Source organism: Canis lupus, chromosome 3 (assembly GCF_003254725.2).
Source record: "Canis lupus dingo isolate Sandy chromosome 3, ASM325472v2, whole genome shotgun sequence".
Lineage (NCBI taxonomy): Eukaryota > Metazoa > Chordata > Mammalia > Carnivora > Canidae > Canis > Canis lupus.
Window position 1 is genome coordinate 12,838,913 of NC_064245.1, and position 25,936 is coordinate 12,864,848.

Genomic DNA, 25,936 nt, shown 5'->3' on the forward strand with positions numbered 1-25,936 from the left:
ACAAGTTTTCTCCTATTTTTCTATTGGGTTGTCTTTTTTATTTACAATTCTTCATAAATTCTAGAAAAACAAATCCTTTGTCATGTCTGTTGCCAAGTATTTCCTCCAATCTACAGCATATCCTTTTAATCTTTTTAATATCAAGGAACATGTAATTTTTTTTTTTTTTTTTTTTTTTTGCTTTTTTAGGAATTAGACGGGGCAGGGGGGATGAACTGAGGGTGGTAAATTTCTAGAAGTCAAAATAAGTTCAAGTCCAGTGGACTTAAATCTCAAGGACAGAAAAATCTTTGTAACCCAATAAGGTTTATCCCAGCACCAGTCATAACACAATGATCGATAAATGGTCACTGAGTCAATGTAATAGATAGCTACCATAGGACAAGCCATTTCCACTCCCAACACTAATTTGTAGTTGCTATTATTAATAATGCCACCATCTGCTTTACTCCAAGTGACAGAGCATTAGGTATTCTTTGGTGCCTCATGACCATGACCGTATCTGCATTCCTACCCATTTAGTATGAATCTTTACAGATATCAAAAGCACATACTGAAATTTCAGGTCCAGTATATGGTACATTATCTTCTTTAGTTTCTTCAGGTTTTCCTAGAGTGTCTACTAAGTCATCCAAAGCAGCATCCATGTCTGACTAGAAAAGAAAGAGGGCAGGTATTTAAATGCTATTTGTAATACATATTTCACTTCTAAATTTTTAATTAAAAAATTCTTTAAAAAAATTATTTATTTCAGTGAAATTAAGAGAGAGAGCACACATATGCACACAAGCAGGGGGAGAGGCAGGCAGACATAGAGGGAGCAGCAGACCCCCCCGCTGAGCAGGGAGCCTGATGTAGGACTCTATCCCAGGACTCTGAGATCATGACCTGAGTCAAAGGCAAACGTTTAACTGACTGAGCCACCCCAGGCGCTCCAAACAAAAACATTCTGTACAGAAAAACACCAAACATCAAAAGTTCTTTAAACATCAAAATTGTAAAAATCTGGTCTCTAATAGACTTTATTACATAAGGTCCTAGAGTACACATTCTACGTTGAAAGGACAGAAAGCCACGTTGAGGTAAGAATCACAACTTTAGGGGTGCCTGGGTGGCTCAAGTGGTTGGGTGGCTCTCTTGATTTCAGTTCAGGTCATGATCTCAGGGTTATGGGATCAACCCCAAGTAATGTTCCACCTTGGGGAGGAAGCCTGCCTGAGATTGTCTCTCTCCCTCTCTCCCTACTTCCCACCCCCTAAAAATTACAACTTCGGTAAGTCTAATGGTATTAACTACATGAACAAATGGGTTTGTTAAAGTTGCCAGTCCAATGTATTGACAGTTAAAAAAGAAAAAGAACAAAACACAAAGAATGATATTGTATGCAATAATGTTATTGTATGCAATAGGAGAAATGCCTAGTATTTACTGCATATCAGTTTTCCAGAGTTACATATTTACAAAGAACTCCAAAAAAACCTCTAGGTAACACCTCTTCCTATTAGAGTATTTCAGAAATGGATTGCCTGTATTCTTTCATTCATTTGTGGGTTTTTTTGTTCACTTGCTTACCTGAAGATGTTTACAAAACAAATTACCTGAACAGGATGTTAAGGTTATAAGAAGTGACAATTTACTTTGTCAATATGAGTTTTAATCAGTATAATGAATGTAAGAGTGCCTCTATCCTATCTTTGAGGTTAAAAATGATTCATTGTGAAGAATATGTTGCATTTAAAACAAGATTTCTGGGAAAAGCCCTTTATTTACTTTATTTAACCCAGGTTAAAATGATTAATTTTTTTTCCCCTTCAACTACCATATTCCCACTACAGTTTTAGGAACTGATCATGTAATACAATTTGGGATCTGTTAGCTTTAGACTGATTAATTTGGAAATTTCCGAATAAAGACTTGCCTTATATTCTTTAGTGATACCTCTGGTTAAAGAAGTTACATTTGCAAGAGAGAAACTGGAATGTAAACTCCATGGGATGTAACTAGAGTTTTTGGAATGGAGGGTTAGAATATTAAGTGTTCCAAACATACCCAGAAAAAAAAAAAATGACACTTTTAGCTTATAGCAATAATTCGTTTAAAAGGTCTTTAATCTTACTTCATATGGTTTGCCCTTAAAAAAATCAGATCAAGAATATAGAGACTATGAATAAATAATTATCTCATGTAGAAATGCCCTGCTATCTTCATACCTTTCCAGGTGGTTTACCCGGTTTGGATTCAACTGGTACAGCCGATGTTAATGATTTCTTTTCTTTTTTCTGCTGGGGTTTTAGAAAGAAATAAAAACTCCCTCTCATACATCTTTCCTCAACAATTTAACAAATTCAAATTCAATTATTAAATAATTCACTAAAATTCAACGATATATCTAAAGATGTGCTCATTAAAATATCAATAGCATTGATCACACACTGAAGAGCTGCTCTGTGCCAGATAACATGTTGTATGTGTTATCCTTTATCAGGACAGCGTAAATAACATTAATTTCATTTAGTGATGTGGAGAGCAAGACTCAAAGATATTAAATAATTTTTCCCAGTTCACACAGTAAAGGAAAGACCAATGCTTGAATCCAAAACTACTGTCTCTTTCTTCATGGCTCTCCGTTGCCTCTCCCAGGGCCCATTGTCAGTCTGCAGCACATAGGAATTTTTTTTCTCTAAGCGGCCACTTCTTCCTGTCACTGTTTTTAGTCCCTGCCTGCACACATGAAGACCTCCACACTCCCTGCTTTAGTATTTCATCATCCGCTCCTTTCTTAATCTCCCCAAAATGAATTTCCTTCCCATCATGGGTTCACTTGCTCTTTCAAAATTGCCAAAACCCTCTGATCTGCAATCTCCATGCTTCATCCAGACGTAAACATCTCCAAAGTCTGACCTCAGGAAGCACCCGTCTCCTAACTCCTCTCTCACAGCTGCCGTGGCCAAGATCACCCAGTTCTCTTCTGGCCTTTGGGCCATCTGGTCTCTGGCACCTCTTTCGCGCTGCCCCCAGCCCTCCACATTCTGCACCTTTCTGCTCTGCACTGGTGATCCCAAGCAAAACCATCCTCTAGGGCCAGGCCCAAGTGCTTGCAAGGACTGGCAGGAACTAGACAGGTGAAGCTGTCCATTTAAGACAATAGAAAACTCTCTCATGTGGAGGGCTCTGGAACGTGGCAGCAGAGCATGAGGGTGGGGAGCACAGCAGCTGCCACCTACTGGCCGCAGGAGTCTTCAGGCAGGTCACCTCTTCTGTAGCTCAGGATCCTCAAGTGGGACACTGACTGCACCTACCTTAGAGCATAGTGAGGACTGGATAAATTTATGTACTGAAGTGTGAAAGTCCCGTTTTGGTACATGCTAAGCATTACGTAGGTACCAACTAAGTGCTAAAGAAGTGACCACTGTGATTGTCAAAAACACTCTGGAGGCCAGCAAGGTAGGAGCCGGGCTCTCGGCAGCGGAATCCACTTCCAGGATTCAGCTGCAACCTCATGAGATACTCATTCCTGTTCGTTCTTCCTCCTCCCTTCCTCCCCTCTCTGCTCACTCTATCCATTCTCCTGTACTTCCAAACAACATTCATTCCAATTGCCCTGTTACACATCTCTCTCTGACGTTTCAACTTGGCCTATCCAAACTCAGATCACTTTTCATCCTCAACCAGTTCCCCTTCTGACTCTGTCCACCTGTCACTGGTAACCAGGGACCAGCTCACAATTTAGGGAGGTGCTCACTCACATCAGCGTGGTCCCTGTGCTTGTAGGAACCTGACAGGGCCCCCCTTGCCTCACCTTGGTATTATCGACTCTAGTTCATGAGACCCTGAAGCCCCACGTCATCTCAGAGTTTATGTTACCACTGCCCATCACAGGCAATCATTTTCTGAAACCTGAAGATTTTACCTCTGCAATGAGTCCTGCACTTCTGGTTCTATCCCAGCTCTAAGAGATGCTAAATTAGGACTCATGAAGACTAAGGCCACATTCCTTGACCAGCCTTCTGATCTCTGTTTCCGTTTCATCCCACCCACTGCCGTCGCTCAGTCCTGAAGCTGGGTGCACTCACATCACTCAACTGCTCTCCAACCTTCAACATTTATCCTCTACTGGTTGCATAGCTACCACTCCAGTCAACTCATCTCAGCCTTCCCCACAGCAGCGCCTCGTCCTCTGTTTCTGGTCTCACAGTCCCTCCCACCCCCACCCCCGTACAATCCTGGTGCTTTACCCATAGTGGAATGTACTTTGTACCCAGAACATCTCACACTTTTGCACTTTGCTGAACCTACAAGCCTGCAACTACCCATCCTTTATGTCAAACTCAAAATGGATTGACTCAAAGTCCCATGGATTCCTACAAATGGACAAAATCCCTCAGTTCCTTAACCAAACACCTTCTTGTAGGGGTCTGTCTTCATCGGCCTTGGAATGCAGTCCCAGGGATTCGGTTTTTTTCTGGCCCTGGATAGGCTAGCCTGCAGCTAGGGTGTCCTGCAGTCACACCACAGGGCATTAAAACATGGTATGGACTCCCCTCTTTCCCAAAATGAAGATCTGAACAATTCTATTTTATGGGAGGCGAATCAGAGGCAAATGAAAGAGAAATGTTTTGTCCTAAGTTCAAGGCCAAGTCAACGCACACCAGATTTCCACATAAGCCTCTTACTTTACTGTTTAGCTTTCACTTTCTTCCTTGGCTACTTTACATCTAGCACAAACTTTCAAACTAATTATATTTTTAAAGCTTTTCAAATCTATCAAATCTGCTAAATCTATCCATTTTTCAAACCATTTCATCTAAGTACCCCTCATCAACACCATGCAGTAATGTATACCCCTTGGGGACAAGGGTGCAAGTCTCAAGGTGATATGCATAGTAATTAGAGCAATATAGTTTGGCTACAAACTAATGTGACTCTTCCTTTTCAAAATCTGAGAAAAACTGATGTTTCAAGGAGATGTGCCATACTTTTTATCCTAGGACTTTCCTTACCATCTAGCCTACAGGGGGATACCTTTCCCATTTTGAAAAGTGGAAAAACAGATGAATACTTACTACCTAAAAAAAAAAAAAATTTCATTTCCATCTTCTTATTGTTGTTGCATTTACTTACTTGTGGCTTCCAGAGAGACAGATAGCATTTCAAGGGAGACACGGTCCGTAAACTGATTACTGACTCTATCGCTATGGGTAGAAACAGTAGACTACTTCTCATCTTACATTTCCAGGCTAGTATTTGAAGGAGCTTCTCAAGTGACCTAAGGAAGACTCGCCCATCATTAGTCAGAGGGACACACATCCTCTCTCCAGAGAGGGCTGGGAACGTCTCCTTCTAAAATTTCCCCCATCAACTCATGTAGATGCCAGGACTGTTTGTGACTTACGCTTATCAAGGTAGATTCTGTCCACGTTGAAAGCTGAGAGAAGTGCTTGCTCAAATATAGCAACTTAATTTACTTTATTTCAAAGCTATAAATCTTGAAAGCAGGACCTGAGTCAACTCACATTTTATTTTTCTTGGTACTGATACTGGATACATGGTAGGTGCTCAATAAATATTTGCCCAATATATGAATTCTTAAATCGGTTTTGCTATCCTTCTTACTCTATAACCTTTAGATGTGAACTCTTCTTCAGTAAATTTCACATAAGAACATATTTGGTTTTACCAAATACAGGTTATTTGAGTGTGGGAGCACCACAGGAACTAAAAGGTTACTGAGAAGCAGACGTGAAGCGCAGGCTGGAAGGGGTCTTCACCAAGCACGCACTTCCGTGGAACAGACCTGATAGGCCGCGAGGCCCACCTACATACTTTATGTCTGCCCATGTGTGCTCACCTTGTTAGCTGCTGTGGCAGATGCTGCAGCTGCAGCTGCACCTGCAACAACACTCTCCCCACCGGCAGAAACGGAATCCTGTGCTTTAGTCTAAAGGTGGGAGAAAAAAGATTAATAGAAGTATCTTTGAGTGACGATTTTCAAGATCACGCATTTCAAGTATCACTATTAAGCCAGTTTACCATCAAGGACAACTTGCAGAGGAGCGGTTACTAGCTTCTACTGTGCATGGTACAACACTGGGCACCATGTAAGTCTGGACTCAAGAGCATAGAGTCCCCCCAGGTGCACAGAGAGTGAAATGGGCCAGGTAGGGGCTTTGATAAATTGGAGTACATATACCGGGTATAAAGCTCTTGTCACTTGTTGCCATATAACCTGATTTTCAAGAGAAGCTAGAAATTTGAATTTTATGTGAAACATTAGGACTTCAATTGTTGGCAGCTCATGAAAATTAATTTTAATAATACTGTGAGCCAAACAAAATAGATTTGAACAAAACGCATAATGGCTGCATTCAGTTGGCCACAAATGCCTAACGTCTTCTTTCAAGTCCACTGTGAAGCAACCCTACCTGACGTCTTTCAAGAGCTCTCGATGGAAGAGTTCTTGTCATAAAGGTTTGTTCTTCTTCCAATAGGGGACCTCCATTAGCTGTGCAAATATGGAATCTCTTTCTGATTTGTGGCTCTCTAAATTCATCTCGTACACAACAAAATTCTCAACACTTCTTTCAGACTTCCATGTAAAGAGCAGATCATGCAAGGGACACCTGGGTGGCTCAGGGCATGATCCCAGGGCATGATCCCTTCGACTCAGGACATGATCCCAGTCTGGGGATCAAGTCCCACATCGGGCTCCCTACAAAGAGCCTGCTTCTCTCTATATATCTCTGCCTCCCTCGGTGTGTCTCTCATGAATGAATAAATAAAATCTTAAAAAAAAAAAAAAAAAGAGCAGATCATGCAGATCCTGTGGAGGGGGGTCTAGGAGGCAAGCTCTATCCCAAGCTTCCTGTCTCTGAGACACTAGAGCCTGCTGCCCTACAGTCATGACTAGATACCACCGGGCAGCGGAAAGCTAGATTGAACGTCCCTGTAGCCCATCTGATGTACTTCTTAAGTTTTTCATAGGGCAAAGTTTCCACAAGGGTACTTGCGAAGCCAGTAAAATGACAGCACCAAATCATTACAGTACAGAGCATATTCAGCATAGCTCCAGAGATTCAATTACACATGCCCATGGAGATAGAGGACCTGCATCTTATTCCCTGGCTGATGGTCGTGTTTTCTATCAATCTGATTTATTTACCTTTGGTTTTGTTGATTTCTCTGATGTCAGCTGCTCACTTGATCTAGAAGCTGCTTTTTCACTATGAACATGCTTGCTTCCCGTATCTGATGCATGCTTGGGTAGGCTTTTTGGCTGAAACACACACACATCACGTGGTTAACAAGATGACAGATACGGACGCTTTCTCTATGTGATGCCAAGTGTTCCTAATGGTTGCATTCTATATACTTTTGAATTGTAGGAACTTCAAGTCATGGGACATAAATGTGATACAATTTTACTTTAGGTACAAAATTTGAAATAATACCATATCCTTCCAAATTCAGCAATTTACTAATATTAGTAAACTGCCAGTCCTACTATTGCCACATGGTGGTGCCATTTTAACTAGAAAAACAAACATGTCCAGAATTCAATTCCTCACACACAAAGTTTCACCAAATATCAAGTCCTAAAGACGATCATTTACCTCTTTGTGTTCCTTTGGCTTTACTTCTTGGGTTTTTTTTTCATGGACCACAGATGGCTGTCAATTTCAAAAGATAAAATCTCAATTACATCGGAGTCCTTTCTTATATTATTTCCAGGTAGACTCAAGAACAAAAATTCTGGGTACCCTGGGTGGCTCAGCAGTTTAGCACTGCCTTCAGCCCAGGGCGTGATCCTTGAGACCCAGGATCGAGTCCCATGTCGGGCTCCCTGCATGAAGCCTCCTTCTCCCTCTGCCTCTCTCTCTCCCTCTCTTTCTCTCTCTGTTTCTCAGGAATAAATAAATAAATACAATCTTAAAAAAACAAACAAACAAAAATTCCAATTAGATCCATTTGCATCTCTTGGGAAAGACCCGTTTAGATAAATACACACGTGCTACTCATCAGTAATTATCCTACCATCTAGTAATGACAATTTAAGAGTAATGAAAAATACAGTATTTGATTTAGAATGATTTTTCATATAAGTATGTATTTCTAACTTATTGTTTTTCATAATTCCTACAGCTCATTTGGTAACTGCAGGTCTAATCACAAAGAGGTCACATGATCCCTAGGACCTCTGCACTTACTGATAGGGAACCCCCTCTAGAAATTCTTTTAAAAATCTTCCTTCATAGGAGATGAACACTGTAGTTTAACGATTTACAGTCTTTTCTCTATTATAACTAGACGAGGTAACATCAGAAACCCAATTCTCCTGAGTTGACTAAACAGCCAAAACTTAAATATAGAATAGTAGACAATTTCCGTCTCACTGGTGAATTCCTTCTCTACAGTGGACCATGGAATTGTCATTCTAAGGGGGGCAACCCTTAGATAACCCTTAGATAAACCAGATAAGTCTCACCTTCCACCCAGATGACCTCACCCTTGCCTGCATTTAACTACAGCTCTGTGCTTTCTTAAAGTACATCTCTGTGCTTTCCCACAGGACACCTTTGTGGTCTTATCTTGAGTACTTGCTTAAGCATGCTTGCTTGAAATAAATAATGTGTAGCATTTTATAGAGGAGAAATATTTGCCCTGCCTGCAGACAGACACTCTGGGGTCCATCTCCACATGGATGTAGACTGGTTTTCAGTCTAGACAGCCATGAGTCAGAGAAGGCATTCCCAAGGGAAAGCAGGAGCTGTCTCCTGAGAAACTGATAACCAGTTCTATAAACTGAGATAAGACTGTTAAGATAGGGCAGCCCTGGTGGCTCAGTGGTTTAGCACCACCTTCAGGCAAGGGCACGATCCTGGAGACCCAGGATTGAGTCCCAGGTCAGGCTCCTTGCATGGAGCCTGCTTCTCCCTCTGCCTGTGTCTCTCTCTCTCCCTCTCTGTGTCTCTCATGAATAAATAAATAAAATCTTTTTTTAAAAAAATAAAAAAGACTGTTAAGATAAACCTGCAGGCCTCTTAGGAAAGGCTCACATCTGTAAGGTATGTAGGTGCTGGGTTCAAAACACACATTTATTCTTGATGTCCTATCTTTAAAGTAATTGGACACTCGTTACCTTTTGTCCTTTCTCTTTCATTTTTGCTGTTTTTTAACAGTTACTTCACCAGTAACAAAAATCTAGATTTGAACAAAATGCCTTCTGAAATATACTGTTCTCATGTATAAAATAGTAAACACTCATTTTAGCCATGTATACTTATTGTAATTATTGTGTACTTATTGTAATTATTCACTTATACTCTATATAACCATATTTTAAAAGATAATACAAAATTAATTAAATTAGCTGAAAAAAATATCCTTTTCTCATTCAGTAGCACCAACAGAGGAAATGGGTTATTCATTATTATTATTATTATTATTATTATTATTATTAAGAATCCAAAGAACTCACTAGTTGACTTAAATCACTTACCTTAGTTGATTGTGACTTCTTTTCAGGTTCTGTTTTTGCAGCCTAAACTCAGAAAAATACAGAAAGAAGAGAGGGAAGGAATTAAGAAAGGCAAAAAATACACATAGTATACAAGGCTTAACATGGATTTTCTTCAATTAAGCAAGTGCAAAGAAGATGACTTTGATGTACATATAAACTTTATGAGTTCAGTTTATTATACTTTTCTTGAAATTTTAACTCTTTAGATAAACACTTAAGCAACCTAATATTTTGCTCTCACTTTTAGACAGCAATTTACAGCTTACTTTTGTTATGTGTATCAAAGGTACGAAAACACTTATTCCTACAAACATTGTAGCTAATATATTAGCTAATATATAAATAAACATTGTAGCTAATATATAAGCTAATATATATTATATATAATATAAATATATACAAATCCTCATCCTTCAAAGGCAAAGACATACACCTTGGAGTGAAATACCACGGGTTTTGGCTGCCAAAGTGAAACTATGGTGAAAACAATGGGATGGTGACAGAGCCAAGAGTACAGAAAGCAGAGACATTTAATTTTAGCGCCAGAATTTCAGTGATGGGTCACTAAGGTCTACCAGAAAGTCTGTGATGGGTGAGAGTTACCGAAGATCTGGAACTACAATTATTAGCGTGCGCTGAGCAGCTGACGTGGCCATTAGCAAACAGAAATATCCCCTAGTACAGTGAACCACATCACCTGTTTTTTGTGTCTTTTCTTGTTAGGAGAATGCTGTCCTCCCGTCTGTTTGCTGACTGGAATAGCCTAATACAAGAGCACAGCCCCAAGTGTGATTTTATTTTATCTGACAATCAAGTAAATAACATATATCACAGGGCTCAATGTTTATATCAAGTCCCCTTCTACTCACCTACTGCCATCTATCTACTCCAGCATATGTATGTTAACTCCAAGAAGTTGCAGACGCTAAAATTGTAAAGGCTCAAGCAAATATTGCAATTTGGACTTTTTTTTTGACCGTGTAAGAATCTGCAAGATTACCAGTAATATAACTAACTTCTGACCCCTTTCCTTCACCTTCTCTGTGTACCGGCTGCTTGGGCCATTATTTTGCACCTTTATGTCTAACATTTGGTTATGATCAAATCAACAGTCGCTAGTGTTGCCAAAAGTTCTCTGAAATGTTGTCAATATGGTGTTACACAACAATCCTGTAAATAGCATATAGATTTTTGTTGTTGTTGTTACATGATACAATCTAAATTTCTAGGAATGTTTCAGAAGAGCTGGTTGTGGGGCACCTGGATGCCTGAGTCAGTTAAACTTCTGACTCTTGATTTCAGCACAGGTCATGTTATCAGAGTCCAGGGATTGAGCCCCGCAATCAGGCTCTACACTGAACACTGAGCCTGCTTGAGATTCTTTCTCTCCTTCTCCCTCTGCTCTCCCCCAGCTTGTACTTGCTCTCTATTAAAAAAAAAAAAAAAAAAAAAAGGAAGATGAGGAAGAGTTGGCTCTGACTCAGGCCCTTTACTGGAGCATTTTACACAGTTTTATCCAACCAAAGGTCATCTGTATCAAAAAACACAATTCCTTCAGTACATACATGAATTCTTGGTACAGGCAAGATATGAAAACTGGAATAAAACTGGAACATTTTTTAACTTTTCAGAGTCAAAGATGAAAAATTAGGCCTAACGCCTCCCACCATTTCTTTCCCTTTTATCTATTTGCTGCTATTAACCTCAACTCCTGTTTTCTATTCTATTATCTACAAAAGCCAACACCAAATATCTTCTTAATTTATCATGTCTTGTGCTTCAGCCATCAAGATACATACATTCCTCCCATAATGGACCCTCGTTTTACCAACACACTGTTTTGGGAAGGAAACAAAGTTCATAATCACAGAAACATTTTTAAATAAATTTTATATTTTGGATCCTTTCATACTCTATCTTTGTTAGTTTCTGTTATCTGCTACTATGCTTTTTTGAACTTACGCATATGCAATTTAGTAAATGATTAAGAAGGAAAATAAGCTACCCGGTATTGTAGTGGTTTGGATCTATTAATAGCTTCTACTCTAATTTGGCAATCAAGATCTTGCATGGAAGAAATCTACAGAATGATTAAGAATTCACACTCACACATGCAAGCAGCTTATAATGGCATATTTTCATTAGTCGCTAATACATTACCTAAATTTATTTTTGCTGAAGGTGGTGGGGCTTAACACAACAGTGATGATGATAATAACCAATGTTTATTGATGATCTTTTAGTATCAGGGACTGTTGTAAACTTCACATGTGCCAACTCATTTAGTCCTCATAATAATTCTATGAGACGTGCATCATCTTCACCATCATTCCCCCTTTGTGGATGAGAAACTGAGGCACACACAAGTTAGCTTCCCAAGGACATCCAGGGTGGAGCTGGGGTTTTGGGTGCTCAATCACTTCAGTGCACTTGTCTCTCCAGTACTAGCCAGCTCCTACTGGGCACCTGCTGGGAGACAGGCACTATCTAATACCCTTTCATGTTTGTGTTCTTATACAGTCTTGTGAAATAAGTACTATGATCCAAACTGTACAAATAAGGAAACCAAAGCAAAGGGGAGTTTCCAAATACCATGGCTGGTATGAAATGAGATTCCAAACCAGGCCATCTGGCTGCATGGTTCCTACTATATCGTCTTGCAGGGGTCACACCCTGAGTAGAAATGATTTGACCTTCCATTTTAACCACAGCACTGTGATCCCCCATTATAATGTGCCAGGGGAGGGACACCTGGGTGGCTCAGCAGTTGAGCGTCTGCCTTTGGCTCAGGGCATGATCCCAGGTCCGCGGATCAAGTCCCACATCGGGCTCCCTGTGAGGAGCTTGCTTCTCCCTCTGCCTGTGTTTCTGCCCCTCTCTGTGTCTCTCATGAATAAATAAATAAAATCTTTAAAAAAAATAATAATGTGCCAGGGGCAAGAGAGGTTGGACTTAGATCTAGACATATCACCCCCCTTCGGAAGTAGATAGACTTTTATTTGAAAGATGTAGAGTAAGACAAGAATTTGGTATAGGAGCTATCATGAAATAACATCTTTTGTCTAAAAGCTTAAAATATTTGAAGAAATATGCTCAAATTCACAAAAATCAAGAGAAGGCCAGGATAAATGTTATGACCCAAACATCAGAAGTACATGAATCTAATTAATGAGAACAGTGTGACTGAAATCCACCCAGCAAAGAGTTGATGCCAGAAGTGGTCCTGAGGCAGCCATTGGTGATATTTTGTCATCAAGACATTTATTCTTCTCCCTCCCTCTTGCCTCCTACCTTCTTCTCTCTCCTCCTATCCTCCAGTTCTGGAGAACTGCCAGGAATTCTCATTATTATTGTTTAGCAATGGCTGAAGGGTTTGTGGACACTTGCTATGGAAAACAGGGCACATCTACAATAAACATTGGTCCTTGAGCACAGAGAGAGTCAGGGGCAAAGGATTAGAGCCAGGCAATGGATCAAATGAGAGCCACAATAATAAAGAGAAAAGCTTAGATTTGTGGCTTTCCTTTCTTTGCTTTTCATGGACTCTGAGTTCAATGATAATTTGTTTTTGGTTGATGCTTCTCCTACGGTCTTAAAATCATTTTAAGACCGAGATCAGATTTTTAAAAATATTTTAAGATTAAACTTGGTCTAAGTAAGTAGTGACAACTAATAGATGAAGGAAGGCTCAAGTCATGCATATTTTGAAAACAAAAAAAAAATTCATGTAAATGTAAAATACTAAATAACAATTTTAGGTTAAAAACTTTTCAATTAAGATGAAAGCTAGATGACATTTATAAGAGATCTGACAGTGTATTTCAAGATATTTGCAATGTCCTTTAAAAACAGTTCAACATGAGACCAGAGGATATCCCAACAGCACCAAAGTACAAGTGCCAGTACCAAATTATGGCATTGGATCCCACCACAGGCTAGCAAGACAGAAAGCAAATCATGCCAGTGATTTTAAACAAGGGCAACTTAATAATAGAGCTGGGCTAACTCTTGAAAACACTCAAGAATATTGGCTCATAAAAATTAGTTGAGAGCATCTCGATAATGTTCCTGCTTTAATTCACCACCCCCAGAAGAATCCCAAGAAACGGCTTGATACTTGGTCACTAAGGGAGAGGATTGAGGCAGCTTCAGGCAACTCTTCAGAACTAGGTCTACTCTTTGTGACCACTACATTGGACAACATTCTTTTATTTTTTCTTCTGAAATCCCAAGAAATAACTATTAGAATAAATCCCATATAGAGCTCTGAAGGTTTATCAGTAAGCCCTTGCCCTCCAGGACTAAAATTTCACAAAGAAATTTGAGGAAGTATCCAAAGTAACAGTTTCTGTGTCACTTGTCGCTTAGAGTAAACTTAGTATAAACTTTCTCTTTCTTACATTGAGTTTTAAATGGCTGTGATAATAAAACCATTTTATAAAAAGTTAAGAATGCATATTTTTCGCGAGATCCAGAGAAATGCACTTAGATCATATCATTACACTCCAAGTCTAGGACCAAAAAAAAAAAAAAAAAAAAAAATCTTTGGAGGACTCCTCTTTTCTAGATACTCTAAAACAATGGAGAAGTGTACAGTTGATATTTGAGGCAAATACTAAAAACAAAGGGGAGTTTCCAAAGACGCCTATAAATTAGAAAGAAATGGTCACTTCCGTAACTTAGGCTTGTTAGGACACATAACTCATTAGTTAATCTACATTTGTTTTGCTTTACGAAACAATCCCTTAAAGGCATTCACCCACATACACCCATGAAGACTCTTCATACCTTGGTTTCTGTGGGATTCATACTGGAAGACTTGCTGGTAGAAGCAGAAGAGGCTGACGCCTAGAAAGTAAAGAAATAGAAAGTCTGATTCTGGCTTACCTACAAATACTTTGTCTTATACATACTTTGTCTTTCAGCTCCTCTTAACCATATTTGTTTTTAACTACCTTGGTCTTACCTCTTCCAGAGTACAACTCCCACAAAAGCCCAGTCGGCGATATTGCCCAGTAGGGACTTTAAAGAATGTTTAATAAGACTTTTGTCTATAACCAGATCAAATGGGTTCCAGTTTTGAGCATAACTACTTCTGAAATAATCTTAGGCAATTTTCTGGTCTTTAGTAGATAACTACGTTGTAAGTTTATTACGACCTGGTACGCAGAAGTGCTCAGTAAATATGTTAATTATTATCTGTATTACTTTCAGAAAGCACAGAGATTTTAAAATGAGGCAAAATTTTGTTCAACCGCAAGCTCTGCCAATGACTAGCCAACGACTGGTATAGTTTCCCAGCTATAAAAAAATGAGGCCAATAACACCTCTTTTGGGGGCTTTTAAGTATTTGAGATAATAAAATGTCTGGCATGTTGTAGGTGCTTATTAAATCACTAATGCATTATTCCTAAGATATAATACAAGACAGAAGGAGCAGGATGTAGTGCTGGAAAACAGATCTGGGAGGATCAGAACTGTCCTTTCAGTGTCATGTAAGGAAGAGAAGACGGGAGTAGGGTTGCAAATACTGCTATATTAACTGTCTCGTCCAGGCTCCTCCCTGGGAGGGCAAGAGGTGATGAATGGTAAGTGAAGTTTCAAGACACACCATTCCTAGGGATGCAATCGGGTGGTAGAATGAGTCCCTGCAACCTCATCACCCAAGCAGGAAGATGTGCATAAGGATACTTGCATGGAACTGTTATGCTAGGACTTTTACTTGCATTACCCTGGTTAATATTAAATCTATCGCTACCTTTGGGAATTCCAACCTAGGCTCACGTAAACCTCCTTAATATTGAGTCTGTTAGGTTTTAGAGTTCAGGGATTCCATCTGGCCTAAGTTGCCTTCTCAAGTAACCGGCTGTCAGTAAACAGCTGCCACCCTGCCAGTAATACCCAGAGCCTGTCTCTGATGTCTGGCCCTGAGCCATTTCTGAGGCTAAGTCCCACGGCAGGATGAGCCCATCCTGGCTGGTTCCCCGGCTCCCCCCACCCACCACACTACCGCCCAAGGTGATTGTATGAACCTACCACATCTCATGGCCCAGGAAGAAAAACACCTTCCCCACAGACCTCACTTAATGTAGAGGACATTGGCACTAATGGTAAATTATCACAACTTATAGGTAAAAAGCCCAAAATTTTAGTATATTGATTTTTCAAACAAACCTTATGAACTTTATTCCTAAGTACCCTTAGGCACCTATTGGGTACCCCCTCACACCAAAATACACCAAACCTGGTCACTGTAGCAGGCATGGTGCTCTCTAACATTATCTTTGGGATAAAGAACTGAAAGATGTACCAAGGTAGATTTTCCCATCAAATTAATGGACCAACACATAAATATTCATTTTTCCTTGAGGTTTAAGTTGTGAAAATTAATGTACCTGTTTGCCACAGCCCATTCCTTTAATGAATTCCCTCAGTCATAGAAAAATCAAAGACCAAACACTACAAGAAAGTGCTTTTAGGGGTGCCTGGGTGGCTCAGTTGGTTACACATCTGACTCTTGGTTTTGGCTCAGGTCATGGGTCATGAGATCAAGCCCTGCATTAGGCTCTGGAGTTCAGCCAGGAGCCTGCTTGAGATTCTCTCCCTCTGCTCCTCCTCTCTCTCTCTCTCTCTCAAATAAATTCTTTTTAAAAAGTGTATTTAAGTTGCAAATCTTAGGTAAACATTATTTCTAAACCTCTATGCTTTATGAAAACATTCCTAAAATCACATAGCCTTGGAGTTTCCAATCTGCCCTACTACTTTATTAAGTGGCAGCTGGATGTGATCCTCAAATCCTATAGACTTTCAAAGCCCCCTCACCTGAGAACAGTAAAATCTACACGGATAGCCATCAATAAGCATGGAGAGGTAATCATGGGAATTTACCTGAAGGCCTCGGCAGCACCTTTTCTCAGCAGATCCCTCTGTGAAAGTTCTATCCCATTACAAAGCCACTAAATATTTTGAAACTGAAATAGGAAAGCTACTTCATGGGAACTGAAAATAAAGAAAATAATCCCACCCTATGGTGAACCCATTCAAGTCCCAGTAAACTCTGGTTTGTTGTATCTTATTCTATTTATAAAGAGAATAAACTTTTAATATTTATTATCTCTAGTGAGGGACTGAAAACATTTTCACCTCCAATCTTCTGTACTATTTAAATTTCTAATCATCGGTGTGAATAACTGATAGTTAACATTTTTTGAAGCATTTATCCAAAAATCTTCGAACTGAAGCACTTCAAAGATAAACCTCTGCTAGGTTTTAAACAGTTGGAGAAAGCGCTATCTCATAGAGGTTAAGTGCCCTGTCAAATGTTCCACAGTTCACTGGACCCACAAGTACTTATCCAGCACATAGTTGGTGCCAGGTGACAGGAACACAGTGGTGAACTTGCTAGACATGTTCCTGCCATTGTGGAACTTTCAGCCTCATCAGAGAGGCCATTAATAGAAAAATCACTGCAATAATTACTTGTGGCGAGAGCTATAAAGGAAAATCACAGACTCCCATGAAAACATAGACCTGGCAATCAGAGTTAGTTCATGAGACAGTCGGGACAGGGGATGCTCAGGAAGTGATGTGGTGATTAAAGGATGAGTGGGCATCAGCCAGGCAAAGGCTGGCAAGGGGAGGGACAGGGAGCTGTGTGTGCCAGGGCTGGACCTAGGCCACCTGAATTCTGCACCAGTGACTCTGCTGCGTTACATGGGCAGTCTGGCTAACATCGAGGGCCAATTTTAAGCACAACCATCAGAGCTCATACACACCAAACTATCTCTGTGAGATTAGTGCTGGCAATCAGAACGAAGTGCAGTTCTAACAACACTCTCCTTCCCAAGTGACCCACGCAGAACTCTTCACATCCAGAGTATTATTGGTCACTTATAAACTTAAAGCATAAATCAGAGTAACAAAAAACAGAGAAAAAGTACATTATAATCATTCTCCACCCACCCATTCAACCACTGCTATTTTAAAACACGACCTGGGGGCTGACTACACACAATGAGGACAATGCCAGCTCTGCCCTGCAAGAGCTTGGAGTCCAGAAACATAAACCCACAACAGGTTCATGTTACAAAGAAGTGTTCCAACAGAGGTAGGAAAAGAATCCTATGTGACAAAACTAACGTTCGAGTTCTAAGTCAGCTTCAGGCCCATCTCAAATAATCTTGCTGTACTGTAAACTTGCACTAAAATAAACCAATGCTGATGAGAGAGTGATTGCAGCCTAGAAAAAAACATTTAACCCTGTACTTAATATGACATGCATTTTTGAGCATCATTCAACAAAATCTCTTAAATGAGTTTACTTGCTACAGTGAGAAATTTGGAAATTCACTATAGTAAATGATTACAGATATGAGGGAAGATGGCATGCTTTTAAGACAGACGAATGGATAAAGATGTGGGCCGTGGGCACACGTGCGTGTGTGTGATGGAATATTACTCAGCCATCAAAAAGAATGAACCTTGCCATTTGCAACCACATGGATGGAAGTAGAGGGTATTATGCTAAGTGAAACAAATCAGAGAAAGACAAATACCATTTGATTTCATTCATATGCAGAATTTAAGAAAGAAAATGGATGAATATGGGGGTAAAAAAGAGGCAAACTAAAAAACAGACTCTTAACTATAGAGAACTGAGGGGTGCTAGAGGTGAGATGTAGGGGGTGAAACAGGAGGGCACCTGTGATGAGCACTGTTATATGCCCTCTCCTGAGAGAGGTTGGTGTTATATGTAAGTGATAAATCACTAAATTCTATTCCTAAAGCCCAAATTACACTCTATGTTAACTAATTCGAATTTATTTTTATTTTTTCAAAGATTTTTTAATTTATTCATGAGAGACATAGAGACACAGGCAGAGGAAGAAGCAGGCTCCTCGCAGGGAGCCTGATGCGGGACTCGATCCCAGGACCTGGGATCACGCCCTGGGCCGAAGGCTGACACTCAACCATTGAGCCACCCAGCCAGTCCCAACTAATTAGAATTTAAATAAAAACTTGAAACAAAAAAAGAAACTGCTTCCCCTTTGCCTATCTATTTTGCAAAGGTCTCCCGAGGTCCTTTTACCTCTCTGACCCATCTTGGACAGATTGATCTTCTTGCGTTGCACTCTGGCTCCCATCTAAAGCAGACCAGAGGTGACTAGCTGTGTCACGCCCAAATCCTTTTTCTTGCCTGTAAAGACCCCCAGGCTCTAAGCTCTCCCCATCTCCTAGTGCAGAACAGCAGCTCCAGGCAGCCAGCCACCCCCTTCTCAGAGCACATCTCACCCATCGCTCCCTTTTTATTTTATTCACACACGTGCTGCAGGTTGGTGCTGCTTCTCTTTGCAAAATACCCAACCTCCACATGCCCTTCCTTTCGGGTGCATCTCGCCAGCTCCCAGGCCCAGGATTACAACGTCCAGCAGCAGCAGCAGCCCCCATGGGCATCTTCTGCATCCACTTCCAGCACCTTATTCAGGCAGGGAACCATGTACCTGCCTCGGGAATCCCTCCTCCCTAGAGCACATCCCTTTTGAAGGGCAGTCGTTGGGTACGCTCCTCTGCCGACCCCAGTCTTACCCAGGGTGGGTTTCTGTCCACGGCTATTCCTGGACTCTGCAGGGTCTGGTAAGGACCAACCTCAACCACCGTGCGGTGCTGGTGCGACTGCAGAGGGTTGTGACCACCCACAGGCCCTGCTGGATGGGCTGGATTGGGAAGGTAAAGGCTCCCTTCGGAGGGTCTGGGTCCTAGGAACTTAGCTCATCCATTCCACTGCCATTAAATCTGGCTGATGAAAATAATTATTTCCTCAGCTCCTCAGTTCTCCATCTACCACAAAAATAGAGCCCCCTCCCTTGCTCGGGGGTGCCAGAAGGCTCCCAGGTCTTCGCAGGTGCAGCCAGCTGGCTTGCAGGAGTGCTTGCTGTCTTCCCTCACGTCATTCGACCTCCCCTTGCTCTCCTCCAGCCCCGGCTGGCCTGGTACAGACAGCAGGCCAGCAGATGAGTCAACCGGTGCTCCTGAGCCCAACCCATCTTCCTGTCCCCACCCCTGCCGGGCAGCGTCCCCATATCCTCCCACCCACAGCACGAACCACCCTTCCCACATCCGCCTGCCTCTGCTATGGAGCGTTACTGGAACACCTGCCACAGGTATGCACATACCTCTTGCACCTGCTGACCAATCCACAGTTCCATTCTGCATCCCCCGTGGCTGCTGTGCCAGAGCAACTCCCCCACCCTCTGAACCCGTTTCCTTCTGGAAGCCTCTTCCGATTGCTCCCTTCTTCTCTGTTTCAACCTCAGTCACAAGCCCTCCGCCTTCTCTCTTACACTGATGCTTCCTCAGAAAGCTGATTTCTCCTAGGACTTTAACTACCATTCAGCACGTGAACAGTGCTCTACACAAGAGGCAGCCGAACTGTATCACCAGACTACGTTATTTTGCCTTAAGATGAGGACGTCGAGAAAGACAGATGCAGGTTTAACTCCTGCTCCAGCACTTATTAATCCACATTAACCTCCTGTAGCCTCCTTGGGAGTAAAACCACCTGCCTCGGCAGGTGCTCTAAGGGCCAAATGACATAATGTAAGGAACTCATCCGGCCCTGAATCACCTGGGTTCAGGCCCAGTGCTGCTTCCAGTGCTCATCACCATCCTGTCCTTGTCATCGCTACTGCCACCCACACTCCTGGTCTAATCGCGTACCTCCCACACCTGGATTACATCAAGGCCCTCTAATAGTTTCCATGCCTTGTCTTCCCACCCCCTGGCCTGCCCCATTCTCTCGCTTCCAATTCCTTCTTTGGCTGCCTAATTTATCTGAAAAAATGTGTGCCATATTCTCACTGTGATGAAAGAGTAAGCTCTCAACAGTTTCACACTGTGTCCTACATAAGGTCCAACGCCTTCTAACTGAACTTTAGGCTCCATTATTTATTCTAACATATTTACTCCACTATTTCTCTCACTATGACCCATACTGTGTCTTCCCTCCACCCCTCCTTCCCTCCGCCATGTTGAAGTCTCCTTAGTGTCTTATCATCTAAGTATGTCTTTACTTTGGTTATTAATTGATTGATAGACTTGGCGGGTCCCACACTAGGGGCATAAATATTCATGATTGTTAGGTCCTCTTGTTGGATAGGATGGTGTCCTTCCTGTCTCATCAGGCAGCATAACTCACTGGTTAAGTGTGTGATGGGGGCTCTGGGCTCTAGAATGTCTGGTGGAATTTCAGCTGATAGTGAATTCATGTGCGACCTCAACTAAGTTACTGTGCCTCAGTGTCCTCATCTGTGAAATGGGAATAGTAAGAATTGTCCCCCTATTCAGGTTAAGAGTAAGTGAGTTAATGCACATGAACTAGTTATAACATTGCTTGGCAAGCGGTAAGCAATGGGCAAACGCTGGTTAGTATTACCACCACCATCGCCATCATGCTCTCTTCCTCCTCTGGGCATCTCATCTTGCTACTTCCACTGCCTAGAAGGCTTTTCCCTGCTCAGGCCCCACCCATTCCTACCCTTGAAGATTTAGCTCAAGATACAACACCTGAATCTGCTTTAGCTCCTACTACCTTCTCAACCCTTATATATGTTTGTACTTCTCACTTGGGCACTTAGTCACATTCTATGTTAGAGGGTTACTGAGCTCATTTCTAAGTATATATCACATGGTATCAATGAAGCTATAAACTGATCATGACACAGGGGCCATTTCTGCTCCCTACAACATCTACCATAGTGCTAAGTATATAGCAGCGGAGAGGAGCTAAAGAAATCACTGTTGAGGGGTACCTGGCTGACTCAGCCAGAAGAGCATGCAACTCATTATCTTGGGTCATGAGTTCGAGCTCCACACTAGGTGTAGAGATTAGTTAAGTAAAACTTAAAAAAAAAAAAATCATTGTTGATTCCAACCTTTGATGGAATCATCATTTAAAGTTTCATTTTAAGGAACGCCTGGGTGGCTCAGTGGTTGAACGTCTGCTTTCAGCTCAGGGTGTGATCCCAGAGTCCTGGGATTGAGTCCCACACCTGGCTCCCTGCAGGGAGCCTGCTTCTCCCTCTGCCTGTGTCTCTTGCCTGTCTCTCTGTGTCTCTCATGAATAAATAAAATCTTTTAAAAAATAAATAAAATCTCATTTTAACAAAGACATAGGTTTTATTCTTAAAGACTTACTTATTTGAGAGAGAGAGAGAGAGAGAGAGAGAGAGTGAATCTGAGCAGGAGCGGGGGTGGGGGGAGGCAGAAGGAAAGGAGGAAAGAATCTCAAGCAGACTCCCTGCTGAGCCCAAGAGGAGGGACCCCTCCATGATCAGGACCCTAAGATTATGACCTGAGCCAAAGTCAAGAACAGGACACTTAACCAACAGAGCTACCCAGGAGCCCCAAAGATAAAGCTTTAATACCTCTTTCTTAAGCTAGAATCAGGAACATAATTAAATTAGAAAACTTATCAGGCTCCCCACAGGGAGCCTGCTTCTCCCTCTGCCTGTGTCTCTGCCTCTCTCTGTGTCTTTCATGAATAAGTAATAAAAATAAAATCTTTTAAATAAATAAATAGATAGATAACAAGCTTAAGTTTCAGCCTGCTGGCTTCTCAGTGGCCCTGACTCCATAAGCAAGCCCATTAAACCTGCTAGGCATCTAGTTTTCCACAATGGGAATCCTATGCACTCTACAGTTATCGTGGGGGGTCAAGTTAGATACCAAACATTAAGACAATCTGGGCAAAACACAAAAATAAATATTAAACATTTTCTAAATTAAATAAGTAACTGATTTTTAACTTTTCGAACTAGTTCTGCTAGATGCACATGAGAGAACCAAATAATTCGTTACTGAACTACAAATAAGATCTTACTCAATAACACGTCTCAAATAATAATAGAAAGAAAGAAAATGATGGATTTTTTTTTTTATAAAGAAGTTCTTTCCTCATAGAATTATAAGACAGACCTGAACTTGAACTCCACAAGGTCAGGGGCCGTGCCTGGCTCAGCTGTTGCACATCCCCGGAGCCTGGCAACAGTTGTTGCCTAACAAGTATTTGCTAAATAAATGATGAATTTGTGCATGAATACACGCAAGGGTATTATCTGATGGCTCAAAAGCAAAAGTACATAAGTTTTACTCAAGCACCAGAAATTTTATTCAAAGCACAAATCAGAGAACTGGTTGGAAAAACATAATTTAAACATCGAGTCATTTCCATCACCACTGCCTTCAAAAGGGAGCTGTACAAATTTAAAAAGCATGTATACACAAAAACATCCCTCAGCTGCTTCCTGTAAAACACCTGGAACAAACAACAGGCAGGGGCTTTTTGAGCAAAGCACGGACATTCTTCAGAAACACTGTTTAGGGGATCAGATTTACATTTTTCTTTCTGTAATGGCAGGTTATTCACTTCAGGAAATGAATATGCAGAGGTTTAAGTTTGTCTGTCGTTTGCCACGCTGTCAAACCAGGGCACACATTCTTGCAATGCCTTTAATTATTTAGCGTGATGATGGTGCTCTTGGGGAGGGCTTCGGTAGTCACCCAACAAAGAACAATGGTGTTTAATTGTAACACAAGACATGATTCCAATGAAACAAACAATGGGTCATCTAGGAATGAAGGGGAGCCATCTCTTTGAGGGAGAACACACAGATCTACTTTGTGTCAACGGATCTACTTATGGCACCAACTTACACCCCAGAGTGTACGTAATACGAGATAAGGTCGATTGTGATAGGATCTTAAGTACAACATGATGTTACAAGGGATGAGAAGAGGGAGATTACTTCTGACATGTGTGTTTGGAAGATGGTTAGGAAAGGCTTCACAAAAGAGAATGAAACTCTTATTTACTGTGGTGTCGTCAACAGGGAGGTGGGGACCACAGACTCTATCCTGTACCAGGAACTGTGACAGGTGCTTTGTGTGTCTGATTTCAGTAGATCTTCAAAAAAAACCCTAGGCGGTAACCATTAACTGTGGGTTTTTAAAAAAAATTATTTATTTATTCATGAGAGACAGAGAGACAGAGAGAGAGAGAGGCAGAGACACAGGCAGAGGGAGAGAGAAGCAGGCTCCATGCAGGGAGCCTGATGCAGGACTCGATCCCGGGTCTCCAGGATCCCACCCTGGGCCGAAGGCGGCGCTAAACCGCTGAGCCACCAGGGCTACCCATGTGTTTTATAAATGAGAAAACTAAGGCTCAGAGAAGTTAAGTAACTCATCTAAGATTTCACACTTAAGAAGTACCAGGGCTTGGATTTAAGCACAGCTATGACAGAGATGCCCATGAACTTTGCTATAACAAGTGGACTCTTCTTTCTCCAAAAATTAAAATATCTGAGAGATAGAGGCTGAGACAGGACAGTCATTCCAAGTGAGCAAAACTACTTAAGCAAGCCTCAGAGGTGGGAAGAGATACTGAGTCCTGCGTGCGGTAGGTGAGATGGAGTAGAGTACTGCAAAATGAGGCGATCTGAACACTCAGTGGGAAACAGGATTCCATCTCAACTGAGTAGACTGTACGTTGACGAAACATATTAAAAGGGACACAGAGACTTAAGATAAAAATAGAATTCTAGGCTCTTCTTGCTCTTGGAAGAGGAGAGCACATGAAGTTTTGGCCTCTGATGCAACATGTGGGCAAACTTCAAAATAAACATCCAAACGTTGCCTGGCAACCATGACAATAGCCACAGCTCCTCTGGGAGCTAAATCCACGCCAGAGATTAGAGAAGTTTTGACCACACCCTATGTGTGTCTGATGATTAGCTCTGACACTGGGCCACCCCAAGTACTCAAAAAAAAAAAAAAAAAATCCACAAAAGGCATGAAGTTAAACTTCTGGTACAGCAACTTGCACTGCTTTGCACACCCAAGTTTTCCAGTGTTTGTTTCTGTTTTCTGGAATGATAATTATTATGTGGGAAAAGGAAAGGGCAAGCTGCACAGCGTATTTCAGTCATCAAAGAGTAGAAAAGAGCAGCTTTTTTTTTTCTAAAGTTGTGTTCACGCTTCTCGGGATTCTAGTTGCTTTTTTCTGATGCATGAAATAACTCCAACTATGTCTGACTTTGTCCAAGATAAAGCAGAGAAGTTATATGGAAAAGACAGCGTATTTTCCTCTTCTTATCCCTACCTTACAAAAGGTCTGTCTGGCCAGGACTTCCATAAGACTGTGAGTCAAATGATTTCAGCATAATAAAATATACATAGTGAACAATGAGGAGGACTGCCCTTGAAGAGCTGTGTGACCGTGAGTCTTAACCTCCCTAGAACACCATTTCCTCATCAGTAAACTGTTAGGCCGGAGAATTCTATAGTTCAGCAACTCTCTGATATTTTATGCTGTAAAGATGTAAAGCTTATTAAATAGTGTACCCAATGATAGATGTTCAAATGGCAAATAGGGGTGGTTAGCCTCCCACACACCTGGGGTCGAATTCCAGCTTGTAACTTCAGCAAGCTACTCAACTTTTCTAAACACGGGTTTTTAATTTGTTAAATGGGTATAAAACCAGTGAGGATTAAATGACGGTATGTTTAAAAAGTGCTTGGCTCAGTGCCTAGCACATGGTAAATCCAAATCAGAGATTTTTATTTATTTTTTTAATTTTTATTTTATTTTTTATTTTTAAAGATTTTATTTATGTATTCATGGGAGACAGAGGCGGGGGGGGCAGAGACACAGGCAGAGGGAGAAGAAAGCTCCATGCAGGGAGCCCGACGTGGGACTTGATCCAGGGTCTCCAGGATCATACCCTGGGCTGAAGGTGGTGCTAAACCACTGAGCCACCCGGGCTGCCCCAAATCAGAGATTCCTAAAAATTTTATTAATACCAGCCACCCTAGGGCAGCCCTGCTCTGAGAAGTTACTCACAAATGTTATTTACCTCTCTTAATGAAAAAAAGGGTAGTATTGTTTTACATTATGTTATTTTCTTTGGATTCGATCTACATTCTAGATCTATATTCTAGATCTACATTCTATTCAATGCAGGAACAAGAATTTTGGTAGCAAAAGCATGGATTTGTATAAATCCTAAAAGATTATGCCCTCATTAATGCATATATGGTTACTGAGAGCATGTTTACTGTATAAAAAAAAATTCTGAGCTCTCAGAACCTTTCAGCTTGGCTTCCATGGGGCTTTCAAATTCAATCCTCAGGTGTAGGCCTAATGGAGAATGAGAGAACTTGAGAACTTTTATAAGTCCTTATGTTATAAAACCAACTTCTAACCTCAATCTCTACAAGGATGACAAACTCTAACAGAAAACTAGAGGGAAGTTATGAAGAACCAATCATGTGGAAATTTAGGTATGGCCCTGCCACATGACCATCTAGCTTCCCAAGTGAAGCACGGCTTGCTTACATAATAGGAATGATAACAAGGTTGCTATC

At 41.2% G+C, this 25,936-nt stretch overlaps 1 protein-coding gene across 50 annotated transcripts in view; it reads right to left on the reverse strand.

Annotated features, from left to right (window-relative positions):
- The window catches only part of CAST (calpastatin), a 111,454-nt gene that overhangs the window by 40,168 nt on the left and 45,350 nt on the right, over window positions 1-25,936 (reverse strand). For 8 of the 50 annotated variants that reach the window (XM_025436984.3, XM_025436994.3, XM_049108195.1 and 5 more), the window contains 8 exons: window positions 14,306-14,365; window positions 10,215-10,280; window positions 9,497-9,538; window positions 7,611-7,667; window positions 7,160-7,273; window positions 5,849-5,938; window positions 2,211-2,282; window positions 555-653 (listed from right to left, as the gene is read on the reverse strand). In XM_025436984.3, the coding sequence (XP_025292769.1) occupies window positions 555-653; window positions 2,211-2,282; window positions 5,849-5,938; window positions 7,160-7,273; window positions 7,611-7,667; window positions 9,497-9,538; window positions 10,215-10,280; window positions 14,306-14,365 (600 nt within the window). The remainder of the gene's footprint in view (window positions 1-554; window positions 654-2,210; window positions 2,283-5,848; window positions 5,939-7,159; window positions 7,274-7,610; window positions 7,668-9,496; window positions 9,539-10,214; window positions 10,281-14,305; window positions 14,366-25,936) is intronic. The other 42 variants (XM_035714558.2, XM_025436992.3, XM_049108181.1 and 39 more) reach the window with 11 other exon arrangements.